The sequence below is a fragment of the Lissotriton vulgaris genome, chromosome 11 (assembly GCF_964263255.1).
Source record: "Lissotriton vulgaris chromosome 11, aLisVul1.2, whole genome shotgun sequence".
Classification (NCBI taxonomy): domain Eukaryota; kingdom Metazoa; phylum Chordata; class Amphibia; order Caudata; family Salamandridae; genus Lissotriton; species Lissotriton vulgaris.
This window is the reverse complement of record NC_141699.1, coordinates 985,049,321-985,070,082: the sequence shown is the minus strand read 5'-3', so window position 1 is coordinate 985,070,082 and position 20,762 is coordinate 985,049,321. Positions and strand designations below refer to the sequence as shown.

At 44.9% G+C, this 20,762-nt stretch overlaps 1 protein-coding gene across 2 annotated transcripts in view; it reads left to right on the top strand.

Annotated features, from left to right (window-relative positions):
• Positions 1-20,762, top strand: part of MFSD1 (major facilitator superfamily domain containing 1) — a 144,144-nt gene that overhangs the window by 33,579 nt on the left and 89,803 nt on the right. For both annotated transcript variants that reach the window (XM_086944219.1, XM_086944220.1), the window contains exons 4-5: positions 9,487-9,529; positions 18,466-18,533. In XM_086944219.1, the coding sequence (XP_086800345.1) occupies positions 9,487-9,529; positions 18,466-18,533 (111 nt within the window). The remainder of the gene's footprint in view (positions 1-9,486; positions 9,530-18,465; positions 18,534-20,762) is intronic.

Below are 20,762 nucleotides of genomic sequence, written 5' to 3'. Positions count from 1 at the left end.
TTCAACAATGCCACTCGGCCCAACACCGACAGGGGGAGGGAGGCCCAAAAATCCATGCAGCCCTTCAGCGCGCGAATGCAACGCCCCACGTTCCCCTCTAAGAGGTCCGCAGCCTCATGGTAAATGCGCACCCCCAAGTAGGTGAAACAGGAGGGTTCCCACACCACCTCTCTCGCTAGTGGGGGACAGGGTGTACTCACCCGCAATGGGAATACACAGGTCTTAGTCCAATTCACCCTAAGGCCTGACAGTTGCCCGAATCTAGCCAGCATATCCACCGCACCTTCTAGGGAGTGTCCAGGATCCGCTAGGTACAATAACAGATCATCAGCATATAATGATATATAATGCGACTCCGACCCTTGCGCAACCCCGTTGTACATGGCGCCTGACCGTCCCTGTGCCACCAGCGGCTCCATTGCCAAAGCGAACAACAGGGGGGACAGTGAGCAGCCCTGTCTTGTGCCCCTACAAACAGGGTTATATAGAGTTACCATAAACAACAAAAATACACACTATGATTACTTTAAGATGGTTGATTTAAGCTTAGTTCATTTCTTAGATGCAATACTCTGCGTCATGTACCTTAAGTTGCGTTACGCTTCCACGACAAGCAATGTCACAGCGATTGGAAATGCAGCAAAGTTCAGATACAAAGAAATAAAGACGTGAAGATCTTCCCGATGCGGCACGCTTCTCGAGGATGCGAGAAGTTCTCGGTCTGATGCGTGGACTACAGCGGCGACATCCAAGATGCGACGACAGCAGCTCCAGCGGTGACGCTCTTCTCTCATGATACGTGAAGCTTCCACTTGATGCGACAACTACAGCGGTGACATTCAGGATGCGGCGGCAGCTGCTCCGACGGCGGCGCGCTTCTCGGGGATGCGAGGTGCTCTTGATCGGTGCAGTGCGACAGTTCCAGCAGCGACACCCTCCTTCTCCGGAGTTGCGACGGCAGGCACAGCGACGGCGACACGCTCCGACCTCGTTGTGAGATTCTTCTCCTGATGCGGTGCATTGCGACAGCTCCAGCGGCGACACCCTCCTTCTCCGGAGTTGCAACGGCGACACTCTTTCTCTTCGTTGCGGCACGCTTCTCTCCGATGTGGTGCAGTGCGACAGTTCCAGCTACACTCTCCTTTCTCCGGAGTTGCGATGGCAGGCACAGTGACGGCGCCACGCTTCTTCTCATTGAGTTGCGCTTCCAGCTCCTTGCGATACGCAGTTCCTCAGGAAGCCCAAAACAGCAGCAGGCATTTCCAAAAGAACTCTGGGGAGCTGGGGGGTGAAGTCTGTTGTCCCCGAGACTTCAGCAGGAGGCAAGCTCTTTTCCAAGCCCCTGGAGATCCTTCACAAGTTGAAAGCAAAGTTACAATGTTCCTTTCTCCTTCCTTTGGCAGTAAGGCAACCACTGCAGGCCAATCCCCCAAGAAGCACTTCAGCTTGGGAATAGTCTATCCTCAGTTTCTTCAGGTTCCTCTCCTCAGTAAAGGTTTTTTCTTGTAGTCCAAAAGTGATCTAATTTCTTGGGATCAGGGTCCCAATATGTAAACCCACAAATCCTTTGTTCTCTGAGGGCATAGAGGTCTGTGCCAACCAGTTCTGAAGCATTCTGTTTACCAGACTTCTCCTTTCCTTTCACAGTGCAGGGCATGCACATCAGACGCCCCACAGGAGGTGGAGCCAGCATTGTGAAAGGCAAGTACAGTCCTGGAGCACTTTGTTTACAGGACTCCTTTTCTTCTTTCAGTGTGCAGGGCAGAGACATCAGCCGCTCTCCAGGGGATGGAGCCAGCATTGTGGAAGGCAGGCACAGCCCTATTCAGAGTTCAGGTGCACTCCTCCCTCCCATCAAGATGCAGATCTCTCTATTCACCACTGGGTGACTCAGCCTGTCTCCTGGAATTCCCCAGCCCTGTCACTCACAAAACCAGACCTAGGAATACACAAACTAGCAGAGGCAGGTTTGAATGGTTAGACAAGCAAATACCTACTTTCTAAAAGTGGTATTTGCTAACACAGAATAATAAAATAAACTTTACTAAAAGATGTATTTTATTATTCTGAGTTCAGGCATACTAAACTCTAATTTCTACCATGCTCTCTGAGACAGTTAGGATTATAACATGTAATAACTCGAACAGCCCATTCTGGCCTATGGAGAACCGGTAGCCTTGCAATAATGAAAAACGAAAATGGCTGTAATTCACTATTAGGACGTGCCACACACATCAGGGCTTGTCCCACCTTATACTTACAATGCACCCTGCCCTTGGGCCTACCGTAGGAGTGACTGATATCAAGAAAAGGGAAGGTTTAGAGACTGGGAAGTGGGTGCTCTTGGCCAGTCAGCATGACCGTACCAGACTGCACGCAGGCTCTGCAATGGCAGACCTTAAACACATTTGACAAGGCTGCTTCTGTGGGTGGCACAACTGGTGCTGCAGGCCCACCAGCAGCATTTGGATTACACACTCTGGCACACTCAGTGCACTAGACCAGGGTCTGACAAGTAAACCAACATAGCCAAACCTGGAATCAGTAATCCATACATCAATTTACAATAGGGAGCACTTGCACTGATTAGCAGTGGCACAGTGCCCAAAGCATCTAACACCAGCAAAAATACATGCGGCAACAGCAAAAATGGAAGGGAGACCCACACCAATGGTGCCAGGTTTAACAAATGGTATAAGTTTAAATGGATTTTGACACTGCTGTCTGTTTAGCGGAGTAAGTCTTGCATTGGTATTTAGATATCTGATTCAAATATAATGCACCTCTGTAGTGTTGGAGAGAAGATAGTGTTAATTGGCCCATCTATTTAATAACTGACATGCAAAAGCAGCGATGCTTTACCACAACATTTGTTAGAGCAGACAATTATGGAGCCGTCCAGAAAAGAAACATGCTATACAGTAATGTTTATTCACATTACTATCCACCTTTAGTGAGTTTAGATTGTTGTACGGGGATTATTTTTAACACATTTTTTTAAATATTCCACATGGTTATATTTCAGTACACGTGAAACATTAATGGAGCACACGTTTTTATTCTCTAAAATGTTGAACTCCATATTTTAACCTATGCGCCCAATTACCTCTTTAATTACCAATCTTCATAACAGGTTTTTTTACCGGTGATAGACTAAGTGTTGACTTTTTCAGGAGAACGTTCCATTACCACATGAGTACCACACACTTAAGTAGAAAAATACATTGCAACACTGCTTACTTTAAAAAAAATATATATAAATTACACATACAGTTATTAAAGCAAGTGTGCAGTGGTTTCGGTTGAGTTAATTTTTGAAACTACCAGACCTGCAGATCTGCAAAACGTGTAAGAACGTTCGAGGCCTACACATTTGGTAGTGGGTTTGACAGCATCAAATGCCTATTCTTGCATAAACTAAGTCCAGCTGTTGCAGGCTATGTTTTTTCTTTAGACTTAAACTAATCTAATGTTGTCACATGTTAATTTTTTGTATAATCTCATTTGAGCATAGCACGAAACCTGTTGCTCGCCTAACTTTCAGGGATGTCTGACGACTCTAGGTATAAAATGTTCGATTTTATGAGTTTTGAACACACACATGTTCCCCTCACTCTGTAGTTTTGCTGCGATAGTTGCTGAGTTGTAGGTGAAGAGTCGATATGAGAATGAGTTAAAAAGAAATATATTTTGTCTGGGCAGGTGAAAGTCCTTCTTAGGTCAAGCCTGGGCAACGCATGCGCTTCTGTGCGAGGCATGCTTTATTCTGGTGTGGAATACAAGCTCTGCTCATTTTCCACCCAGTTTTTCATTTGACTCCTGTTATTGACCTTTTGAAATCGTTGCTTTTGATTGATAAATAGGCTTAGCAGTCCTTCCTTGGTACCACCTTGCTTGCATTTATAACCTCCCATGAGGACTGGACTTATTACTTATTTTGTTAAACAATCTACTTTATCGAAGCTGTGGGCACTATTTGCGTTAATGATCTAACACTATTCCACCCACAATGTGGTTTCCTACAAGGCCCACAATCAGAACCTCCTTAGATTCCACCGAGCTGCACTGCCACTTCTTCATTTGAATCAAATGAATTAAATTCCTGTGCTTTTCTCTTAGCTTTACTCTTCAAATTTAAACTGTAATCTTTCATCCATATTTAATTCATTTTATTCAATCGTAATCATTATTTTATCGATATTCATAAAAGGTTCAGGAGTCCACAGTGGGTTTCACATGCCATGATTTATTTCCATTAACCCAATGCATTTCAGGAATAACTTCCCTTCGTCAGGGGTATCTAAAAATACAAGCATAAACATATTTCAATCGTCTTTTACAACTTCCTGCTCCACATTGTTTAAAAACGAATTCTGCTATAATCTGCCAAACACGTGTTATTCTGTCAATGTTACTCATAACCATTATATAAACAAAGTTTTCATTTCGTTCCTAGCACATACTGCTTCCTGGTACCCCTTCATTATTATCCCATATTTAGCTTAACATTTAAATTCAAGAAGGGAAGTTATGAATATTGATGAAATAATGATTACGATTGAATAAAATGAATTGAACTATTAAATATGGATGAAAGATTACAGTTTAAATTTGAAGAATAAAGCAAAGGGAAAAGCACAGGAATTTAATTCATTTGATTCAAATGAAGAAGTGGCAGTGCAGCTCGGTGGAATCTAAGGATGTTCTGATCGTGGATTTTGTTATGTTGCACGCCCAACGAGACGAAGCGCAGAAAACGAGCCTTGCACGCCTTTACAAGTGGAATGTGAGAAAAACTGGTTTAAGTCTGAATTAAGAAAAGGAGTGCATCTCATCTTCTTTAACCGTATTTGAAGTTTCTTACAAGGCAGCACGCCTCCTGTTTTTTATATTTTTAAAAGTAATGTATTTATTTATTTTACAGCCTGTCCCGCTTTAACTATAGCGGCTGCACTTATTTATTTAATTTACAACAGGGTCTGCTTTAACTATAGCAGCCGCGCTTATTTATTAATTTAATTTACAGCGCAGTCAGCTTTCACTATATGGACCATGCTGCAGAACCTTTCTTTCTTTTTTCTTTTTGGGTGAAAACTCTCCCACCGCGCTTTCACTTTAATGTTGGCCGCACCCCTTTCTTTAGACGCTGCTCGCTGTAACCTGAATAGGGCAAGCAGCATCTGAACAAAGGGGTGCGGCCACCTTAAAAGTTGTCTTACATTTGTGAGAGTTTGAGCTATTGTCATCATAAATAACAATGCCTTTTATATGTGTGTTGCTTTTAAAAACACATAAACAAAAGGTATTCAGCCTGATTCATGAAGTGAAATTGCGCCCGCAATCGCTGCGAAAATGCAAATGCGGGCGCAATTTCCTTAATCGGCATTCAACATCAAAATAGCGAATTCGCTAACACAGAATTGCGAATTCGCTAATATATTCGCAGAATCCCAGCAGGTGAGCATTAGCGAATCGGAAATTGCGATAAACCACGGATTCTGCGAAAATAATAGCGAATTCGCTATATAATCGCAATCGGTATTCAAGATAAATCGCAAATAGCGAAAAACCCAAAAATCGCTATTTGCACCGCGCAAAATAAGGACAACTCAAAGCAGGTGGTAACCATAGCCATGTAAAAAAAACTTTCAAAAAACCGTTGACCTATCACCAACATGTTCTGGCCTGACCAATCACACATAAGGACCATCATCATCAGCAGCATTAGGAGTCCCACAATGCCAGGAATGTACATGGTGGTGAGGCGTCGAAGGCTAGAGCGATTAGCACGGAGGAGACGCAGGATCCAGGACAGGATATTCCGCCAGCGGGTCACCTTGCTGGGCCAAACCAGAGAGCAGATCTATGCTAAATACAGGCTGAATGGGGAAATGATAATGCAGCTAATACAGGACCTTGACCCCCAGATGCAGCACCCAACAAGCCGTACCAATGCGGTGCCTACACATGTGCAGGTATTGTGTAGCCTGCACCTCCTGGCCTTTCCAGGGGATAGTAGCGACTGCTGGGGGGATATCCCAGCCCACCATGTCACGCTGCCTCCACACTTTTGTTGACGCCATGCTCACCCAGCTACACCATCACATCAAATTCCCCGCCAGCCAACAGGAATTGGACATGACCAAGCTACAATTCTACAATGTAGCCCATTTTCCACATGTGCTCGGATGCATAGACTGTACCCACGTCGCCATCTGCACACCAGCTGCCATGGAGTATATGTTCCGCAATAGAAAGTCCTACCACTCCCTCAACATCCAGATGGTCTGCAATGCTAAGACATACATCACTGACATTGTCGCACAGTACCCAGGGAGTACCCATGACTCCTTCATTTTCCGGCACAGCGGCCTCCACACACGACTGGTCAGGGGAGAGTTTGGGGAAGGACACCTACTTGGTAAGTACACTTTGTTGAAAATGTCACATTGCTAAGATGTAACAGCGCAGGCATTCACCATCTGCTCCTCTCATTCAGGTGACAGTGGCTACGCCCTCCGTGAGTACCTCCTGACCCCATACCTCAACCCTGCTACACCCCAGCAACGGCGCTACAATATTGCACACATAGGGACAAGGAATTGCATAGAAAGGACATTTGGCCTGCTCAAGAGCAGGTTCCGCATACTGCACAAGACAGGTGGGGCCATGTATTACAGTCCTGAAATGTGCTGCCGCATTGTGGCTGTCTGCGCAATACTACATAACATTGCAACCAAGCGCCGGATACCTGTTGACATCTCTGGCAGCGAATCTGAGGGGGACAACCGGCCTCCTGCACATGCGCGCCATGCACATGGGGAGAACCCAGCAGAAGGGCACAGACGTCGCAACCACATCAGTGAACAGTTTCTAGTACAACCTCTTCCATCATCCCACTAATCAACAATGCATGCAAAATGTAATGATGACACAACGCTAATGTGTGTAGCAAAATAAATGTATTTGTTCAATTCACAAAAAAATAAGGTGCAAGTACAAATAACTCCAACAAACAGTATTACAGCATACTGCTGTGTATTACAACATGGCAGGCTTAACGTCAGCCTGTGCCAATGATAGTCTCAAGTTCTCAGGTGCGCCTACTGCGCGTTGCGCCCAAGCGCCTCTGAGGGGCATCCTCCTCCGGGCCTTCAGGACCGGGCGTGGGCCTGGTGCTGCGGCTGTACGGTGGGATCTGTGAGGCAGAGTGTGAGCTGAGGCTGGACGCCCCCTCACTAGCATCATCACCCCCCACAACGGATGGAATTGCTGGAGGGTGTAGTGCAATGACGGCCGTGGTGAGGTGCTCCAGCACCCTAGTCATGTCCTCACTGCACTGTATTAGTTGGTGCTGCTGGGTCAGGGAGCGCCGCGCCAACAGAGATGTAGCATTTGCTGCTACATAACTTGCCCTGCTGTATGAGGCCAGCCGGCCCATAAGTTGGCGGTGACGGCGGCGTGCTGCACTGCGCTGTGTCGACATGGCAGCGGTGTTGGCCTCCATGGCTGCAGCCATGCGGGCCATTCCCTCACCCACACCTGCCATGGCTGTAGTCATGTTGTCTAATCGGTCCCCCACACCTGCCATGGCTGCCCTCATGCCGTCCATGTGGCCTGCAACTGTGGCCACATTGCGCCCTATCATATGGAGCTGCAGCTGAATAGCTCCTTGCTGTTGTGCCTGGCGCTGGTGTATCCGCAGCATGCGTCTTTCAACGCTGAGCCGTGCCAGTCCCTGTTAATTGGCCCGCCTGCTTGCTGGAGTGGAGTGCTGCCGTGACCTGCCACGCCTGCCCTGCTGGCCAGAGTCTGTGGCTGGCCGCTGTGTGGCAACTGGCGCGGCCCCGGATGTTGTGGCGACAGCTGCTGGGGGTGTGACCGCAGGTGTTGCTGGTGCGCCAGATGCAGGGGCTGTGACTGCTGGTGTTGCTGGTGTACAAGATGCAGGGGGCACAATGGTAGCTGCCCTGGCTGCGGCTCTAGGTGGTGCAGCGGTAGCAGGAGGCGCATTGGTGGCTGGCCTGGCAGCGGCTTTGGGTGCTGCACCAGTCGCAGGGGGGACACTGCAGGTGGATCTTGCTGCTGGTGTTGATGCAGCGGCAGGGGCTGGTGCCTGGGTTGGTGGTGGCACCTCCTCCTCCTGGACCTCCTCATCGATTTGCAGCCTTTCGCTATCGCTGCTTTCGCCACCTGTGGGGTAAGTGGTGGATCATTAGTTGCATGTATCTGGCAGACGTGCAGTTGCTACATGCATGCTGGGTGACATTCCCTGAATGGCTGTGGCTTTGTGTGCTTTGGGACCTGTCTGGCTGCATTGTGGTACTACAACATTGTGGCCAGACTACATCTCCCACAATGCTTCAGGACATTCCTTGATGTGCAACTATGGCATGCCTATGGGACATTAGGGGGGCCTATTTGGTCATGGACATCCATAGGGGGCAGGGTCGCAGTCGCATGCCACTTACCTTGGGTGTCTTGGGTGGTGCGGGATGAGTCTAGTCGTGTAAATCCTACACAGGCCTCCTTCTCCAGGGTGTCCTCCACCTGGTCCTCCATGGCAGTATTGGGTGGGACAGTTGGTCCTCCTCCTCCAGTGCCCGAGGACTCCCCAAGGCGCGCCGCCACCTTCTCCTTGGCACGGCCTCGGAGGTCATACCTGCGCTTCTTTAACTCCTCGAGGGACCTGTCCGCCACTCCCACGGAGTTCACAGTCGAGGCAATCCCCTGCCATATCCTGCGCTTCTCCTGTTCAGGGACCCTCCTGGAATCTTTTCCAAACAGTCTCTCATGGTTTGCCACCACCCCCTCTATCAGGTGTTCTAGCTCCTGCTCCGAAAATTTTAATTTCCTTTTGCGCCCAGACGAGCTGCTGGTGCCAGGTGCAGGTTCCTCAGACATTGTGGCAGAGTTGTGGTTCTGTAGTTCTCTCCTGAATTGCTGCAGCACTCCAACTTGCTCCCTCTCAGTCAGCCTCTCTGTGGAGAATGGGGGTGGGAACCGGCAGCTTCCTGGTTGTGATGTCATCACTGGGCTCGAAATGCGACTTCCCGTTTTCCCGATCTCGCGAGTTTGCGATCTCGCAAATGGCGATATCGCTATTTGCGAGTTCGCAATCCCGGCGCGGGTAGCCGAAAATAGCGATTTTTCTGCGATTATCGGTCATCGCTAACGGAATTTGCGATCGCGTGCGAATCGCTTTTTTTATCGCAATTCTTCATGAATTCGGATTTGCGATTTCTGAATAGCGATTTGCTTTTTTTCGCTATTACAGAATCGCAAATGCCGATTTTCATGAATATGGCGGATTGTCATTTACAATGCCATTAGCTTCAACTCTCGCAAATGCGAGACCTATTGCATTGAAAATGCTTGTTTAAATTTCCTTCCGACCCAAAATAACCTATTCAATGTATTTAAGTGTTGTACTTTTGTTTTACTGCAAGGACTTTTTTGTCTCATGTGAAATTTATTTTGTTGCAGGTTGGGAACTGTAATTTTTAGCCTTTTTGTGTGCGTTGGTCAGGTAAGTGAAAAAGAAATCATCCATTGAAAATGTATTCTACTTTCTAACATAATTGGAAGGATGGTGTTCAGTTTGTGCTAAAATATTATGTTTAGAAATAATGTGCACACTTTATTCACTGAATATTTGTCAGTTGAATCAAATAATATGAATGTGGTTAAAGTTTTCACCATAAAGGTTATAAAAACCAAGGATAATTAATTCTGTGCTGTTAGGAAAATAATTATTGAACAGTATTTATGTAGTCCATCTTTTATGAAATCCTCTTTGTAGTAAAATATCACTGATTAGCACTATCCACTGATCCTTTACAGAATGTGTGAACTGTACAATTTAAATGTTAAGCTGCGCATTCTGTGCTGTCTGAATATCTTTTTGAATTAAAGGATACTGATAACTTCTGCAGTGGTTTGGCCTTAGTGTTGTAGGGAACCATCTACTTCAGCAGTATAGGCACTTGTCAGCATTTAAAAGCGTTGATTTGATGGATTGGGGCTATGTGTGAGCCTTTTCCATAGGAGAGCCCTACAATCAACATAGGTTATAGCCAGAGGACAAGGAAAACCACGCAGGAAAGTTTACACGAGACAAGATTCAAAGTACAAACCATGAACGTTTATTAAAATTAAGATCACATTCAGAAGGCAGAAAATATTATGCATTTCAGAATGCCCAAAATGCAAAAAATTATAATCTATTATTAGCAGCAAAAAACTAAGCCTTAATCTAATTGATGACCAGAACCAAATGCAATCTAGTCATAGGCAAATAAGAAATTCAGTAGCATTTTTCTTAAGTACTCCTCAGGAGTCAAGAGAGAGGGGAACATGAAAAAATATGCTAAGTTCAGGGTAGTACACGGTCAAAAATATTCTCTGTCCTTTAAGAGTAAGGAGAGAAATCTAGGTTTCTCCCCAAAATGGTGAGCCTTTGTACATTTTCAGACAAAGAAACTGTAGTCACTGTGGTGTGACAAAGTTTCACATCTCATCCAATAGTTACTCAGAAAACAAATCACATAGTAATGAATACGCTGTACTATGCCTTACGCAGAAAGCAATACCACATTGAAATTATAAAGAGCACCGCTGTTCAGCAACAAAGTGACCTTAAATCCAGCAACATCAAGAACAGAAAATATTACATGTTGGTGTACGCAGACCATTCACCTTCTGCAATTATTACAAAGCCTGAAGTTCATACCTGAGCTCCTCGGTACCCAATTTGGGAGGGGAAAGGGCGAGTCGGTGCCAAGCACTGGAGGCACAAGCATTAATGTGTGCTAACTGAAAACCTGTATAGGCCCCCTAAAGCCTCAATCATCAAACTACTAGAGCGTCATATTTTAAATGCAGAATAAACTTTACATTTGTGACTCTTTGCTTTTAATTAGTTTGCAGAATTATCTTTTGTGGGCTCCATGTCCACAGCGGCTGGCAATAGGCCCCACGGACGGGAAAAGGGAATCCCACTAAACATGAATTAGTTGTTTATTGGGCTTTTCTGTCTGCAGACAAAGTACTCATGAACAATACTGTTGAGCAATACCATGGCGGATAGGTGTGGTAGGTGGGCTGCTGTGGAGAGCAAAATAAATGTTGAATGAGAGAGAATGAAAACTGGGGAAAACACTGAAAGGGGGACACATACTTAACATGAACAGGAGCGAGAAATGTGAGAATAAAAAGTAAAGGTGACAGACATGATGTGTAGGTAGAGGAAAGCAAGAACAGGAGAAGAAAAGAAAGATGAGGATACCCTGTGTATTTTCAGTATCACTCAAAAACATTTTGGTGTCTGCACGCCTTGATCACCCGTACCCGTGATCAAGGCGTGCATATGCCGAAACGTGTTGTTTTTTTTTTTTGCCTATTGGAAATAAATCACCCTTTGCACTCGAACCTGATTTGGCTTTGAAATTCTTCGTGAAGGGAGTTAACGCTTCGAAGCTCTTGCACTTTTTGGTGAGACTGAGAAAAATATATATTTAAGGAAGGCGATCGCGCCGAAACGCGTCTGTTCGGTGTTTGTAGCGTGTTGGCAATTAAATTCTAGATCATAGTTGTGGAATATATATATATATATATATATCATATATATATATTTTTTTTTTCAGTAGTAAATTATGTGACAGTGACCAAAATTAAATGTGAATGACCAGTACTCTGAGGCCTATTGAGCAGCAGTGGGAAGCAAAATGCTTAGGGCAGCCAGAAAAAAATGTGGTACAGTAAACGTCAAGGCAGAAACACTTAATATGTGGTGTTTCTTTAATATGTGACGCGCAGTACAGAGAGTATGTTGCACACTCCGCACCGAATATGTGACCGGATGACTGATGACAATAAACCACTTTTTCCATTGAACATGTAAGCCCATCTGCCAAGGTAGTGAGTAACATGGGCTTGTGAGTAAGGCAGTGTTGTATGTAAGTGTGACAGCCTTCATTGGCATCGTCCTGAGTGAAGGAGAGTTGGCCTTACACTAATTTCTATATTCCAGAGCTCCAGCGCAGCTCATGTTCACCTACATGAGCTGACACAAGGCTCGTGGAAGGGCGGTGTGAAGTAGTTTCTATCAAGTGGAGTGTTTTAGTCTTCACTGTACTTAATCTGTTGCATTTCATTGGTTTAGCATTCAAAGTGCGTAAACCATTTGTGCTGTAATTTTGCACTGTAGGAAAGCATTATTTAGTAGTTTGTAATTGTACCGTTGCTTGTTGTATATTGTGGTGACACCACTAAGTAGTTGTAGGGCCATGTAAAAATAGTTTACATTCATAATCATGCCTGTTCGGCATCATCTGCAATCGGTGGCTGGTTTTGCTAAAAATGGAGATATGTTCTGTATTTCAATTTGCCTCACAGGCATCTTTTGACTGGGCATGTCCTGTAAGGACATCTTTGAACATGGCCCTGAGCCTGTTCGCTTGTAAACCAAATTACTGATGGTTCATATAAGCTGGCCCTACATGAAAGGAAACCGGATATTCAAGTTAAAGCGTGGGAGGATCTAAATAAAGAAGCTTATCTAAAAGATACTAGACTCTTCTGGGGCGTACTTAACCAACCAAACTTCTAGCGTCAAGTGGCGTTTTCCTGAGGCCGACTGGACCTCTCACTTTTCCTCTGTTTTTAATCCAGACAACAAAGTTGGTTGTTCCCTAAACAAAATCATGCCTGATCACCACCCTATTAACGCGGAGTGGCTTAGTGATCTTGTAGACTTGGCTGCAGTCAAAAAAGCAATTATGAGTGCTGCAATGGCAAAGCACCTGGGCCAAACGGGGTCCTAATTAATCTTTTTTTAAAACAACATGGAATTCTGGGCTCCCATGGCCACAATTGTTTTCAGGGCGGTAGTGAAAGTCGACCTTATAGATTCATGGAGTAAAGCCAATGTTGTACCCATCTATAAGAAAGGGGATCGGAACTGCCCGGCATGTCCCGGTTTGTTATCGCCCAATCTCATCGAGTGATTCCACAGTAAAGATCTTGGGCAGGGTAATTCCTGGGCAAATTGGATGACTGGGCAGAGGCTAGCTCTTTCTTCTCCCCTGCCCAGTTTGGCTTTCCTCAAGGGCTAGGAACTGTAGAACAAACCCTTAAACTAACTCTCATCATAGGCAAATATGCCAAAGCCAGGAGAGGCGCCATACATATGGCATTATTTGATCTCTCCTGTGCTTTTGACCTTGTAGATAGAAGCATATGATGAGACCTGATGGAGCAGGTGGGTATTGATCCCCATCTAGTGGATCTGGTAAAACGCACGCTTTGGAACTCTACAACGAGGGTGCACTTTACACAGAATGGAGACTGTACAGCCCTATTAAATATGACTAGAGGGGTGAGACAGGGTTGCATATTAGTGCCTTTCCTTTGTTTATTTTACATCAATTCCTTAGACACCGCTTTAAGGTATTTGCTGTGACAATGTTCCAAGGATTGGCATGCAGGCAGTCCCTTTGCTGCTCTATGCAGATGACACGGTTCTTGTAGGTATGACGGCAAATGCCTTCCAAAAGCTTCTCAACGAGTTTAGTGGTTTTATGCTGAGATTAAAACTTAAGGTAAATCAGTAAAAATATGTTATTATGACCTGTGGTTCAAAATAAACAAAGTCAATTTTTTTTTATTGTGGGAACAAATTGAAAAAGTTCTTTTTTTTTTTCTTTCAACTACCTTGGTATTTTATTGGAGGCAAATGGATCATGGGACAGGTAGGTTACTTACGCAAAGGGCTCAAAATATGCGTGCAGCCGAAGATGCACTCTTCAGATTTGCAAAAAGGTTAGGCTGCAAGCTGGTATACGGAGTAGTCCAACTTTCTAAAAGCAATTGACCATCTGTGGTTGTACTGCCTACAGAAAACATCAAGCAGACGAAAATAGTTTTTTTTGCAGGCTTCTGGCAATTCCTAAATCCTCCTCAAACCTTATTTCACATTTGGAACTGGGTATAGAGTTCATGGAGGACCAGATCTCCATGGTACCCATATTATTATGGATAAAGCTATTGAACTCCCCGAATGCAGACTTCTTGCAGAAGGTCTTAATAAACTGTTGAAAATTAGATACCATTACTGCTATCCCGTGGTTGGCTTATATGTGAAACACCTTCTATAACCTGGGATATAGTCCTCTCTTTGAGTCACCCCAAAGTATAACACCTGATCTTAAACTGGAAGTCGAGAAGAGCTATGAAACTTACAAAGATGGAGCTGGGGTAGAAAAATCTCTTGATATGCCCACAGTTACCAGATGTATGCAGATATCCACATCATCTGACCTGAATAGTAAACCCAGAGTACAGATTCTATCTCACTAGATTTAGACTAAATATAGTCCATTTCCTTGTGGCTTTCCCAGTAGTGGGCTCCTGGCTTCTCTCCCTTCCACGGTGCCACTGTGACTGTGTTACTGTTGAATCAACTGTTCATTTTATGTTCTTTTGTACTTGATATGACTTTCTTAAATTGCTCTTTTTATGCTCTGCCCTACTACATAAGCACTTCAATTCTTACAAAGAGGGCTTGATCTATCTGCAAAGCTTAGAATCACATGATGTTTGCACTGCTGTTCTTAGTTATATCACTGCTGCTATCAAATTGAGAAGACTCTATGCATTTTAATGATCATCTGTTTTATGATGCTTTAATAGTGTAATTTATATTTTTATGAAGATGTAAATGTTTTATCCTGTGCTTTTATGGTCCTATAATGACCGAATAAAGATACATTTGAATTTGTCTCATTCTATTTTTCAATGTTGCTAACCAGTCTCTACCGTAGCTTCTGAAGAAAGTTGCTTCCACTAGTTTCTCTTCCTTTTGGATGGCTTATAGGGAAATATGTTGGCAGTGACCGATTTTTCAGTCTGTACTTATCTGCATTTAACAAACTGTCTCAATGTCACTTGAGGTTTTGGTGTGTTTGCTAAATGTACCTGTAGGGGTGTGAAATTTAAATCTGAGATACATGGATTTCCATTGGGGACTAGGAGATGTAATGCTGTTTTGTCTGATAGACACCTAAATATTCGATCACTATAAGCAAAGTTAGGGTTTTGACAACCTGGCGCTGACAGCCAATCACATTCGAAGAAACTATTCCAATCCTCACAGTAAGTGTGTAAAGGAATGCCATTGCCTACAAACCTTTGACTGCACAACAGGCTGGGATTGGCTATTTGAACTTTAAGCAAGCTTCCAGGTAAAAGGTTTCTGCTATTGGCGAAGACAACCCATGTGTGGGTTCACAGGCCTCTGCTGTTTTGCTACTGCTGTGGGAAGGGTGGGTGCATAAACAGCAGCCCATCCTCGCATTTTCCAAGGGAGTATACACCAGCCCAAAAGCTGTATACTTTGAAATAGAACGATGCAGCTCCCTACATCAAACATTTAGCACTATATGATAAAATGATGGATGATAGGCTGTGAAGAGGACCTCTCATGCCTGTTTGTTACCCCTTCCAATGATTTTCCCTGCTACCTCTAGTCCTCTCACACTTACCCTTTGTCCTTGAACTGACCTCTTTGCTTCCACTGGGCATATGTATCTGCCTCTCTGGCCCCTGTGTTGGTACTATGTTCCTCATTGGCCTCTATAGCATTGCTATGGATGTCAGCCTTTAACTAGGTGGGAACAGTGTCATGCTCAGCCAGACAAGAGACTTCCCCGCTTTCATGGCAGACAGCTCAAGACAAAAAGCACAATGAGAACTGCACCTTTCCTTTTTTATGTCTGGTTTGAGAAATTGACGTAAGGAAGGAAGATTGAATATGCTTCTTTTCTGACACACTTCTAACCTCCTATTCCTCACCTTGTGAATGGTCCCAGGCGCCAAACTGGATCTGGACAATTTTCTCAGCAATTCCCTTGCATACCAGTAGTTGGTGTCGTTCAGCTTTGTGTAAAGTCTGTTCCGCCACTGAAGTAAGGCCAGAGCCACATATAATCTCCACTCCTGCACGGTGACGTCTGTTCCTTTTTTCCATGCCTCTGGACGTTGATCCAGATCTAGCCTTCCCTCGTTTTCTGTCACTTCCAGGAAAATATTTTTCTAACCTTTTTCTCAGTGTCTGCCGATAAAACGACAGGATTCAAACCCGCAGGGACTGTCACAAACATATGTCAGGATGAATCTAAAGGTCATCCGTGACTGTGTAAGGGCCGGTCTCTTACGAAGTAGAGGACACAGATGCATCCTCCCTTACAGGGTCTTTCTTGATTGAGGTCCTCTTCCCATTCAAAGTCATTCGAAGTCCTAGAAGTCAAAATAGGACCTCACCCTTCTTCCCGCTTCGTTCGTCAAAAGGATTTACTTAGACATCAGCTTGCCTCTTGATAGCTGACCCCTACAGCAGAGCTGATTCCTCAGCTCTAGTCCTGGTTCATCCTGAATTTCCAAGCCCATCGGCGATGCTGCAACAAGGCGAACCCTTCAATGAGGCTATCTTGTGCACATTTGGTACTATACGGTCTCTCTCTGGCATGCCTCCAGCCCCATGGATCCAAGGAGGTTTCTAGTCTGATTACCGCCAATGGAGCCAACATCGATGTAGTCTGTCCTTCTTGACCCCGATGAGGGACCTCCCCTAAGTCCCGGACCGACACCTGTCTGTTAACAGGCAAACTGCCGGTCGGCAAAGACCTGCCAGCCAAGGCCCACCCTCATTCGACAGGATTCTACTCCTGAAAATCTACAAGTAGGTTAAATCCAAACTCTTTCCCTACTATGCCTCCGGATCTGGAATCCAAACGCATTGAGGCCATTGGAAAAAGGATGTTTTCATATGTCAGTCTTGCCTTCTGATTATTAAACTCAAGTTGCCTACCGAGACTAAACAATAGGACATGGTGAGCTAGATCTTTCCCATGGTCTCATAGACTTTTGTGCCAATTTGGTGTAAGCTATACAAGATGGATAAGACACTGCAAAGTAAGTCATTACATCTGGGCTGGACACTTTGACATGTTGGGTAGGACAGTAATTACCAGCTTCAGTGACTCGCATGGATAAGATCCACAGGCTTTTCCAGTGGCATCCAGATGTCACTTTCGGACATAACATTTTATGGGCACAAAGCACATTCGGCCCTGGAGCCCTTATAGGAGAGCAGGGCCAAAGCATGCTCCCACTGCCTTTAAGCGCTTCTGTGGCAGTATCCCCAGAACTTTCTTTCTGGGGCTTTGGTAGAGGTTTTCAGCAAAGACAACACCAAACCCCTCCTCCACTGCAACAGACCTCCAAGCCCTTTCAAGATGGTGGTTGGGGATCCGGCTGCCAACAGCATCCAGGTCCTGAGGACCAACATATTACTCAACCACCTGTCCCGCTCACTGCATTCAAACCCCTCTAGCATGACCTCCGCGGCATACGTCCATTCCTTTGGATGCAGGATAAGGTATTACTGCCACAGGAGGCAGAGCATCACATCAGACAGATGGATTCTTATAACTCTTAAGGATGGATACACTCTACCCTTTTTATCCACCCATCCTCACATACCACAGCAACTTCCAGAGGACCACTCATCCATCCTACAAAGAGATATCTAGGCTCATGGACAGGGGAGCCATTGAAAAGCTCCCCACATCAGAAATAAGAACTGAATGCTACTCCTGCTGACTTCTAGTGCTGAAAAAGGAGGAAGGATTTTGTCCTATATTAGACCTTTATCCTGAGAATGTCTTCCTCAAAAACGACAAGTTCTAGATGGTCACAATGGCCCACCTCAGTTCTTCCTATATTCCAGCTGTGGATGGTAGCGTTGGACATTCAGCACATCTATTTTCTCATTTCTGTTCTGCAGCCCCACAGGATTTACCTGTATTTTCAAGGGGGCCACAAGTATTACAAGTTTTCAGTGCTCTTCTCGGCCTCACCAGTGCCCCATAGGTGTACACAAAAGGGATGCTGGCTGTCGTAGCATATGTTTGTAGACTTGGAATACCAGTGTTCCTATACCTCGATGACTGGCTGCTGAAGGCGGGCTTACCTCAGGCAGTCATGGACCCCCACCAGATGACGGCAAACTTGCTCATATCTTTGAAGTTCTCCATCAACGTACTCAAGTCACACTGAACTCCCTCACAGAGGTTCCCATTTATAGGAGCCATTCTGGATACTGTGCAGTTTTGAGCCTTTCCTCCCCCTCAAAAAGTCCAGGATATTTGGGCTATATGTGATGTACGTTTTTGAAAATTGTTTTTGATAGTGTGCAGTTTTAAAGGTTAGCTGAACAAGAGATTCTCGCAATCACAAATGTTTCTGCCAGTAAAAGGGTGGAGTGGATCGTCTCTGCCAGAAAGCACATGTGTGCAGTTTTTGCAAATTGCTTATATTAGTTCTTTAAGCTTCATTTTTCTAAGTTTAATGTTTGAGAAATGTGAAACCTATCAATTTTCCTGATATTTGTTACTTATATTGCAGGTTGTTTTTTCCGTGGGGGCTCTAGTAAATGCCTTTTGGCTGATGGAAGTTGGCAGATTAATATTTGGGTGAGTTGAAATGATTTCTGTTTTCGTTGCCATACCCAGTTGAGTGCCTGGAGAACTTAAGATGTTTATTAGCCGTTGAAATAGTATAGGTAAATTCATAGTTGGTAGGAACACAACGAAATGTGAATGCTTTTGGGAAGGGTTTTTTTAATTGGAAAGTTCTGGCTATGGGAAATGGGTATCTGCTATCTTTCATACCATTCAAGTTTGTTGATTGGATGTGTAAGGAAGCTGCCTCCTTTGGGCGCTTGTGTCTTGCTTTGTAAGTAACCGTGAATTCCTAGAAAAGCAGCCTCTGTTGTGAGTGCTTTAGTAATGTTGTTCCATACACATACTAATGGTGTTTATGTAAACATTCTTTAACTGATCATGAGCTTGTAATAACTTGTCCAGACATGGCTACTTGCATGTTGAGTGATGTTAGGTGGAAGAACGTGTATAATTGACAAAAATAATTTTAAGGTGAGTGTCAATATATTGCATCTTTAAGCTGAACACACTATGCAAATTGTGTGAGTATATGTATGAGCTAAGAGTCCTTCCCACAGTATAAGCTCAATGTGAGAAAGGGCCTCATTTGACATGGTTAGCCCCCCCCACTTTTTGATTGGACAATTGTGGTTTTATTTGAAAGTGCACAGGGATCCTCCCAACCTAGAGCCCATGTGCCAGAGCTCCATTTCTAAAAAGGTACCACAATTGGCAACTTCAGTCCCCCAGGTAGGACCTTAGTAAATGGTATCCTGGTACCTAGGGCATTGGGACTGAAGATAGTCCCCTAGGGACACCCCTCCCCCTCTCCCCCACCAAGGCCATGCTAACTCCCACTGCTGCCTGCAGGCCTTGGTGCAGACCAAAACGACAGTCGACTTGGCACACTGCTTGTGTGCCATGTCAAACCAGCACTGCGTAAGGTATAGGTAAGTCACTTAAGGCAGGGTGCACTATATCTCAGCTGTGGGCTTATCTGCAGGAGCATATATGCCCTTACAATATTGAAGTCTGTTTTTAATATTGTAAGTGCCAGGGTAGCCATAGAGAGTATATTGAATGGAAACTCAACAGCTTGAGTTCCCCAGCACCATTATGGCTTCATTGAACCCAGGAGGGTTTGGTACTAAACAACTCCTCTTATTAAACCCACAATGATGCCACTGTTGGATTTATCGCAACATGTACTCAAAGGGCACCTCAAAGATGCCCCCTAAAAACACTGGTGTGGTCTCCGACTGGCTTTAGGCAGCCAGCCACCACCATACGTGTTTCTGGACGCCTGGGTTGAGAGCCCCCGCAAACCTGGATGCAAGTGGCAGCTTGCCCCTACGATATTGCGATGCGGCTGAGAGGAGCAGACTGCATGTCGATCTGCCCCATGTGGCAATGGCCTGCCTGGGAGTCTGGCCTAGTGCTGGGCTGTTAGAGCTGCATCGGCTTCTACTTTATGCAGTGTATGACTATGAAAGGCTTACCTTAAGGCCCAAGGTATTTCGACACACTCCGCTATAGTGCTTGGTAGGGAGCGCTAGGTACTAATTGGTTATATACAGAGCTACTGGTACTGGGAGCTCTTCATGGCCTATGGAGGGACCAGGCCTGTTCTATTTCCATAAGGCGCTCCTGAAGCCTACTTCCTTGTTCTCCCTCTTTTAGCCCACGTATAGTATTAGCAGTAATTGATACCTCAAAGCTGAGATGGCTCTTTATTAGACTTAATCAATCAATCAAACTTTATTTTGGCAAATGCTGCCATAAAAGCACAATAATAAACATTTGGATATATCAACATATGGCGTAATAAAATTTAAAAGCAATTTCAACAGTTACTCTCTAGCGTTTAAACCCTAGATTACAAGAAGATGGCGGTAAAGAGAGAAGCAGCCCCCCTCTAAATTTTGTCCCTTAAGGACAAGTAGACACAGTCAAACATCTCATGTAGAGTTGATTTTATGTATAAAGGTGCCCTTGTAATCTCGGTGGCGGATTGAAATCCCTAGCTGTGGGCACTCTGAACAGGTGCAGCCACGTGTCAAATGCCTCCTGGATTTGGTGAATCTGGTGTCCCTTGCTGTTCTTGTTACACTGGGGAAGCTGGATGAAAATCAACCTAAGCTGCAGTTTGAACAATTAAACCGGCAAGTGAGGATGGCATGACGACATCTAAAACGGACCTTGATACTCCTAACGCAGAGCGGAAGTGAGCTGTGCCAAATTCTGACAATGATGCAGCAC